This window comes from Triticum aestivum, chromosome 3D (assembly GCF_018294505.1).
Source record: "Triticum aestivum cultivar Chinese Spring chromosome 3D, IWGSC CS RefSeq v2.1, whole genome shotgun sequence".
Taxonomy (NCBI): Eukaryota; Viridiplantae; Streptophyta; class Magnoliopsida; order Poales; family Poaceae; genus Triticum; species Triticum aestivum.
Genome location: NC_057802.1, coordinates 99,141,816 through 99,150,981, shown reverse-complemented (window position 1 = coordinate 99,150,981; position 9,166 = coordinate 99,141,816). Strand labels below are relative to the sequence as shown.

Here is a 9,166-nt window from a genome sequence, read left to right as displayed (position 1 = left end):
CCAGAGGGTTGAGATCTGGATTTAAAGCTGGGCGTTTTAGGCTTGATGATGCGCAGTTACCTGGAAGCAGCGCAGAGGAGCAAGAAACCGAGCCTCTTCTGATCACCAGTGGCGTGCAGCCGTGCACCACAGATCGCCACGCTGAAAACGACCTCTTTGAACGGTTCTCACGGTTCTCGGTTCCTTATACCAGTACAAAACAAACTTGCCGAAGTTAAGGATGCATCACAGTTACAGGGGAAGCGTACGTATCTTGCGAGAAAAAAGGTGGTAAGAAAGTGACGGTACATTCCTCAGAAAAGGGCCTCCAGCTTTCTACTGGCTCCCATTACCGAGCCCGCGTGCGCATCCAGAATTCCAGATTTTTTTGGTGGATAAGGAGATCCGGTGCCAATTGGAGCCTCCGGAGCACATGAACGGCACTGCCCATTACACTAATGAAAGCACTGCCGGCTAAGCGCATACGTGGTCAGGCCTTTTTAATTGAATTCCTGACTGAAGGGAGGGAGACCAGATTTTTGGAGGTGCAGGTTTGAAGACTGTACCTATGTCAAAAACTAAATGGCATTGGCCTGTAGCAGCAGCGTAATGAACATCACGTGGAGGTCAGACTGATGCTGGACTATTTGCCGGGCGGGCGAACCGCCTTTCTTCGGGGGATCTGCCCGTCCGTGAATACCAATCAGGCCGAGTTACTTCGCTGCACTGCAATGATCAGTAAACAGCAAACGCGCTGCGAATCTGGTAGCACCCATGCTTCAAGTGACGGCGACGTCCATGTGGAATATATACTTGGTCATGAACACACACTGGGGCAGGTACAATGGCCTTGGAGGCGCAAGCAATGTCGAACAAGCATGTTTCAGCATTGTCAGACCAGATGCTCAAGCGAAAAGGATCTTGACAAATATGCAGAGCTGACCAAGGGGGAAGAACCATCGTGTAATCAGATTGTTTGATATTAGTCACTGTCAACTGCCAGGCAAACTCCCCGTGCATCATGAGGTGTGTCACGAAACTGAATTAATTTGTGAACATAACAGGAAAAATTGTACTACCAAATTGTCCCGTAAACCAGAGCCATGATGGAACAATATCTTACCGAAGTTGAACAATCAAGCAAAAACAGAATATATTTACACTACGCTAAGCTAATACTAGCATTGAGGGTTCACCATTAGCTACACACCACATATTGGTAAAAACCACAGAGAAAAACAAAGACGAAAAATCCAACGGGGTCAGCAGTCTAACTTTCAGGTATTGTCTGAGTGAAACATGACCATCAGCTATCTGCTCCAAATAAATGTTGCCATCACTCTATTAGTTGCTTCAGGTCATGTTACAATGCTTGAGGCACAAAAGAAAATTAAGAGTGGGAAAATGAACCTAAATCTACCTGACATGTACATAGTACCTCCACTGATTACAAATTATCCTGAAAGCACTTAAATGCTTAGATTTATGGTGTCCTTGAGAAGTTTGCGAACACTAGCTTTTACTTCAGCAGTAACCTGTAGTGGCTCAGGATATGCATCCAGTACAAACAAAGCAAGGATCCTCATAGTATCTGACAAGATCACTTTATCATACCTAGGCACCTCCTGGTTAATAAACTGGCATGAACTTCTTATCTTGCAAGAGCTGCATACCTGAAAGAGTACAACATGTAAGAGGGAAATCCCAAGCATGTGTTGAGAGCAAATTCTTCTACTGAAGTTACCGAATTGAAAATTGCTTACTTTCTCTTCTGGCAAGTTGAAGAAAGCTCGTAATCTTTTTGATGCAAAAACTGTTCTTCGCTCAACAGATGGGCAGCCAAACAATGCTACCTTCTTCAAGTCACTTCCGGACAACCATCTGCAGTGACAAGCAAAAGGTTCAACAACAGATGAATCAAGTGATTTGTAACAGTTCTGCCATGTATTTCCACCTTTTACCTTCGGCTAATAATATAAAACACATTAGTTCACACACACAAAAAAGAACTATGCAGCTGCCTTTTCACATTATTCAGTGATAAAACAAAGGCAGCAAACATGGGGAACAAGATCGATATTATTTCCGAAGATGTTGATGCAATATGCCTTAAAGGCCCGAAACCACCATTAATCTTGCCATGGCAGCATCCATAGCACTGAAAATTGACTCAATTCGACAAAATAGAAGCATCCATGTTCTCCTCCAGCAGGCCAGCACACTGATCAACAAGGGTTATAAGATCTAGCTTATCGATGGTATTTCAAATATACATCATACATGAGCATCAGTTTGGTTCTTGCGCTATCTCTAATTAATCTAGTAGCTTGGAATGATCTGTTGTCGAGTGCTGCCTTCAAATTTACAAGTTACAACTACCAATTTTCAATCTCTCTGGAGCAAAATAAAGCAATTCATTGCTAGAATCACATTGTGATGCCTTGCCATGCCAAAGACCCCAGCAAAGTCAATGTTAGAAAGAATGGAAATGACACCGCAATCCACAAGATAAAAATCATAGCCAGAAACCCCCAGAGCATTCAATTTCCAATTCAAGTCAAGCTACACAATACATAGTGCTATTTCTCCTGGATATTTTACCCGAAAACATACTTTCCCAGGCCAATAAAATCAGTAATATAATTCATCCACCATTCCAGGCCAAACACACTTTGTACTAAATCAGCAACACTTATTTTGGGACTGAGGGAGTACTATATTTTTTCCAGAAATGTTCTTAGATGCAACAAATGGATGCTAGTGACAACCGAGACCCTTAAAACACAGCCACTTAGCTCTCCAAATCTGAATATTTCATGGCACTTAATAGCATCCATGATCTCTCTTCCATACGAAGTATCCATCTGAGTCAACTGTCAAGGATGCTATAATAAAACTAAGGTTACAAACAATACGAGAATCAGAACTCACTTGGCGACGACCTGGTGATCGTTGCCGAACCGCTCGGCGGCGGCCTTGACAGCGTCGGGGGATACTACATGCGGCGCATCCGGGAGGTAGGGTCCCGGCAGGTATCGCCCCTCGTGAAGCCGCCGGAGCAGCGCCGCCGCATCCTCCCCCCACGGGTGCCTTGATCTCGGCATCGGCTTCCGCCGCCTAGGACCATCGCCGAACTCCGGCGGCAGCGGGCTAGGCTTAGGAGTGGGTCGGGGCGTGAAGAGGGAGGAGAGTTTCGGAGCGGCGGCGGCGAAGAGACGGCGAGAGGCGGGGAATGCCATGGACGGGTTTAGGGCTTGTGTGCCTGAGATGGGGAAGAGGGAGACATCTCCGACTGTGGTTCTTAACCGTCCGATCAATGTTTTGATGGTGTAGATCTCACAGTTTTTCATGTCTCGCCGCTTTCTGTTTCAGATCTCCAAAGATTCAGGGAACATTTATAGATATTATTACAGAATTTTAAATTTCGGGATTGTTAAATCTCAGTTGATTGAGATTTAACGAAGTCACAGCCGATGCGATATTCGTTAGATCTTATATGGAGATCCGTGTAAAATATTCTTTTAAGTTTTTCTTTCTTCCTTTTTATATGTTCTATCAGTTGACTGAGACTTCATTAAGTTTTAGTCAACTGAGATCTACTCACACCTTTTAAATTTAAATGAATCAGTTCATTTTTTGTATTTTTGGGAAAAAATATATTATGTTCTACTCAATTCAATGGTTTAATCGACAAATTCACACTTTGATAAATGACTCAATTGAACTAATCAATATCTTATATCTCAATTTAAAAAAAATCTTATATATCTCAAAAAAAAGGAAATAAACAACTACAGTAATAAGGATCAAAGCTGATAACACAGATTTTGTTGAGAAGTGGTCCTTTAGTAAGGTCTCGACGACATCCCATCCCAAAATTTATGTTATATACAAAATGAAACTAGTATCCAGTGGAAGTGTTTCTGAGTGAGAGAGGGTGTTGAGAGGCGAAGATTGTCGTTCCCCTCAACTTCGGCACCCTCCGAGACTCGTGTGGATTTGGCGCTGTGTCGATCTAGGCTATGGCGGTGTAGCTCAATAGGTTTTTGTGTCTAAGGGAGGGAGTTGGGACGACGGTGGGATGACGGACCCCTCCATTGAACAAGTCCCTCCCTGCTCCGTATATGCTCAGAGGATATGTTGTTTGCCATCGGCAGTGAGTGAGTGGAGATGAGTCTTTGCTAACTGAATATTCATTTTGACTATGTGATACTCCCTCCATTTCATAATGTAATTGTATAGATTTTTGGAAAAGTTAAATTGTGCAAACTTTGACCAAGCTTATAAACAAAAATATTTTATATCTACAATAACAAATCTATACTACTATATAGTGTATCAGTTTTGAAAGTTTGATTTGATACATCAAAATGCATTCCTGGCCGTTCATTGGGCTCCATCCGCCGGCTTATAATGCAGGGATTCCCTGCTACAGTAGTATTCCGTCTTATCTGGGTCACTCTAGAAGCATCTGTGTGTTAGCACCGAGTAGCGACCCCACTGCATGTCAGTTCTTTGAAGCGAACAGAGTCACACCATGCCATAGTCACGCCCGCAGAGCTACATGGCACGTGTGGTTGGAGACACAAGTGGGATCTGTACCAGTGCGCAGCGCACAGCGCACATATGAACCTCAGTGTCTCATGCATTTCTGGGTAGAAAGTTGTAGTGAGTGCTACAGTAAGACATAGCCATAGGTAGAGTAGGCACTACCTGAACCTAGGTACATACATATGAACCTGTTTTCTAAAAATGCATTTTGAACGTGTGTTAAAATGTGAAAAAATACTAAATAAAATTTCACGCATACATCTTCACAATATATATGTGCGACACAATGTTTTATGAAAAAATGTCTTTTTTATTTTGCCTCCGCATAAAAGACAAATTTCAATGCCTCTAAGTAGCATTTTACGCATGTTGTTTTGTCTTTTTTGCACATGCATTTTTTTTGTTTTTCCATGAAAGTTTATGTGCACAGATAGAACATGGAAATGTACACGTGCAGCTTCTTTTTAAGGATTTAGAAATGTGTTTTCCAAGGCGAGTTTATATGTACCCGGGTTCATCTATATAATTTCCGCAATAGGCTAATTTTGTTTGCAAATTACATATCAGTGTGATAGTTACTGTCGTAAGAACTGCCAAGCTTTCTTATGCTATTTCCGATTATTTTATTTATGCTTCCATACATGCATAATTGTCATTTGTCTTGAATCATTTCTCCAGGCATTTTCATGACATATTTTCGCCCAAATCACTTTGCAACGTAAAGACGCGCATTGCGCGTGCACGCATACTAGTATATAAAATATGAAAGTTTATCTTATGATGAATCTATTGATATATATTTGGCATTTTAGATATAAATGTGTTTCTCCCTAAACTTGATCAAAATTTGTGAGGTTTGACTTTAAAAAAATCTACATGCACTACATTATGGAACGGAGGAGTACTATGTTTGTTCCTTTGAAAGTGGAGGCTGTTCTTCCTTCCCAATAGTAGTGTGCGGGGGTTTGTTTATTTGCCAACGAGAGCTCTAGTTGATCCAATGACCTTGTCATCATGCCAAGGTGTATTTATCGTTCTCAGACCCCAGACAACCCAAGTGACTCAAGCAGCTTCAGAACCTCAAGGAGGATTCCCTCGGTGGAGTCCTTATAACGGCGTTGTTGGTTTCTTGATGCAGAGCGGAGTCCTTTCTAGCGTGGGTGGTTCATCTTGTGGGATACCTTTATTATGTAACACTGCAGTTGAACTGTTCTTACGAGAGTGTAGCCTTTTTTGCTGTCCAAAATGAAACTGCAGTTGAACTGGTCTTACTGCAGTCTTTTCTATATTGTACTCCCTCTGTTCAGAATTACTTATCTCGAAAATGGATGTATCTAAAACTAAAATACGTTTAGATATATCCATTTCCGCGACAAGTAATTCCGAACGGAGGGAGTAGGATCCTGTATGTAAAACTGCAGTTGAAGTGGCTTTCAACGCCCGAACTTGCAGTAGGCTTGTATGCAGTCATATAGTACAAATTATGTACTCCCTCCGTTCCGAATTACTTGTCGCAAGTATGGATGTATCTAGATGTATTTTAGTTCTAGATACATCCATTTCTGCGACGAGTAATTTGGAAGGGAGGGAGTACACTGCAGCAGCAGTATCAGACAGAACCGGATCCGCTGGCATTACGCGTGTCCCTCCGGGTTAACAAAAGCATGTCTCGCACACAGACAAGAGGTCCGAGTTTTATTATTACGTTTAGCGCAAGCAACACATGACTAGAGATGCCAATTTGAGAGCTTGGCCCGCCTGTCAGTCAGTCAGTACTTAGCAAACCAAACCGAGTGAGATTAGAGCATCTTCAATAGATGATGTATATTTTGGTGATCCAAACCGGTGATGGTTCAAATATGAAGCATAAAAAAAATGCTTTTTTACATCTTCGAAAAATGCTCAACTCCAACAGATGGTCCAAAACAAAGATGTAAATAAAAGAGCAACTCCAACAGATGGTCCAAAACGAAGATGCAAAACCAGCCAGCGGCCGCGTGGCTGCTGTTCAGCCAATGTACAACTGCGGTTTCGCATTCAAATATCACTTAAAATTTGAATTAAAGTGCATCATCATCATCATCATCATAGTTTGAAATCCCTCTACCAAAAGTGCAACGTCCCAATCAAAGTTTTTCGGCCTACAAATTAAAATACACATGAATATCATTCATGCGGATTATCAACACCACCGGCGTTGTGAACCGTGGTACGATCATCATCATCACCGGCTTCTTTGTCGATGTTGTGAAGCGATGAAGTATCGTTGCTGAGAGCACGACCGGAAGCACCTTCATTGCCTCCCATGCCGGTCATGTTGCCGCCATAGCCACCTCCATAGCCACCCAACGTGTTGCCGCCAATGCCACCTCCCATGCCGGTCATGTTGCCTCCGAAGCCGGCTCCCATGCCACCAAAGCCACCTTCCATGTTGCCATCGAAGCCACCTTTCATGTTTCCGCCAAATGCACCATTCATGGCACCTCCCATCATGTTCATGTAGCCATCCATGGCACCTCCCATGGCACCTTCCATGCGTCCTTCCATGCCTCCTCCCATCATCATTTGCCTCATGAGCATTTCATCGCGACAAAGTTCAACATAGGCCTTTGCCTTGGGATCAAGACTAGATATGTCCATGAATATAAACTTGAGTGCCTTCTCCTCGACCATCTTCATCTCCTCGGCCGCGGCCTTTTTCTCCTCTAGTTCCACCTTCCTCTCCTCGGCCGCCGGCCTCTTCTCTTCGGCCGCCGCCCTCCGCCGCTCGGCCTCACTCCTCTCCTCTATTTCCTTTAGTTTAAACATTCTTTTTTTCTTCGGCATACTCTTTCCTCGCCGTGACAATGGCATCAAATCCTTCCTTGAGATCATTGTCTCCGACCTTGGTTCCCTTCACTCTCTTGTTTCCATCGGGCCTATAAGATTTTGTCGCGGAGTGAGGAGTGGGGCTCCTATCCTCACCGGCGTCATCTTCTTCATCCTCAATCACCACACTTTTCTTCTTCGAAGCATCAAAAGTCTCTCTAGTTTTCCACTTCTCCTCATCCTTGAGCTCTTTGTAGCAAGTGAAAGCTTTTCCTTTATTTTTCTTCTCCTCGCCTTTCATGTTCCTCTCTCGAAACAATCCTTGGGCAATCATTTTCTACAATAAAACAACCAACACGTCATCATGAAAATGTGGAACAATCTACAGTTTGGTCGCTTCCAACGGATGCATCTTGAGAGACTTTCTTCCATGCGGTGCATATCAACACATACTCCGCATTAGTATAATTTCCACTTCTTCCCTTCGCAACAAAGCCCTCATCGTCCATGTCAAGATTGTCATCACCATATTGGGTTTCATATTCTTGTGGCACATACTCGTGCGACACATAATCATCATTTGCCACATTTGTCGCGTGCAGAAAAGCTTCATCATCAAGACTACAATTGAAGGTACAAACATTCAACATCACATTCAATTTGAAACAACAAACGAGAGCACAAAATATTTCTTTTACATTTGTGACATATCATCGAACATGTTGGAGGCGGTGGCCGTCGGCGTGGCCACATCTTCCTCCACGGCTGGCGGTGGCGGCGGCGGAGGTGGAGGAACGGCTCCTTGGCTGCTCGAGGACGCCGCCGGCCGTGGCTGCGAGTCGGCGGCCCGAGCTGCCGTAGCTGCCTTCGAGATTTTGGTCGGCCGAGCCGCACTTTCGGCCGGGTTCCGGCCGCGATTCGCGAGACGTTTGCCTCCGCCTCTGTGACGCCCCCGATTTGACCGTACACTAATCATGCACGCAAATGTGTACGATCAAGGTCAGGGACTCACGGGAAGATGTCACAACACAACTCTACAACAAAAATAAGTCATACAAGCATCATAATACAAGCCAGGGGCCTCGAGGGCTCGAATACAAGTGCTCGATCACAGACGAGTCAGCGGAAGCAACAATATCTGAGTACAGACATAAGTTAAACAAGTTTGCCTTAAGAAGGCTAGCACAAACTGGGATACAGATCGAACGAGGCGCAGGCCTCCTGCCTGGGATCCTCCTAACTACTCCAGGTCGTCGTCAGCGGCCTGCACATAGTAGTAGGCACCTCCAGCGTCGTAGGTGTCGTCGTCGACGGTGGCGTCTGACTCCTGGACTCCAACATCTGGTTGCGACAACCAGATAGAAAGGGAAGGGGGAAAAGAGGGAGAGAAGCAACTGTGAGTACTCATCCAAAGTACTCGCAAGCAAGGAGCTATACTACATATGCATGGGTATATGTGTAAAGGGGCATATCAGTGGACTGAACTGCAGAATGCCAGAATAAATGGGGGATAGCTAGTCCTGTCGAAGACTACGCTTCTGGTCATCTCCATCTTGCAGCATGTAGAAGAGAGTAGATTGAAGTCCTCCAAGTAGCATCGCATAGCATAATCCTACCCGGCGATCCCCTCCTCGTCGCCCTGTTAGAGAGCGATCACCGGGTTGTATCTGGCACTTGGAAGGGTGTATTTTATTCAGTATCCAGTTCTAGTTGTCATAAGGTCAAGGTACAACTCCGGGTCGTCCTTTTACCGAGGGACACGGCTATTCGAATAGATAAACTTCCCTGCAGGGGTGCACCACATAACCCAACACGCTCGATCCCATTT

General features: G+C 44.3%; 1 protein-coding gene across 1 annotated transcript; it reads right to left on the bottom strand.

Moving 5' to 3' along the window:
- Positions 1-1,294: 1,294 nt before the first annotated feature.
- On the bottom strand, positions 1,295-3,081 carry LOC123074259 (uncharacterized; the record flags this gene model as incomplete). Its single annotated transcript, XM_044497150.1, is given in 3 exon segments — positions 1,295-1,652; positions 1,743-1,860; positions 2,911-3,081. Coding segments are annotated over 3 exon segments (493 nt in total), but the record flags the coding sequence as incomplete, so codon positions are not given.
- Between the last annotated feature and the right edge of the window lie 6,085 nt (positions 3,082-9,166).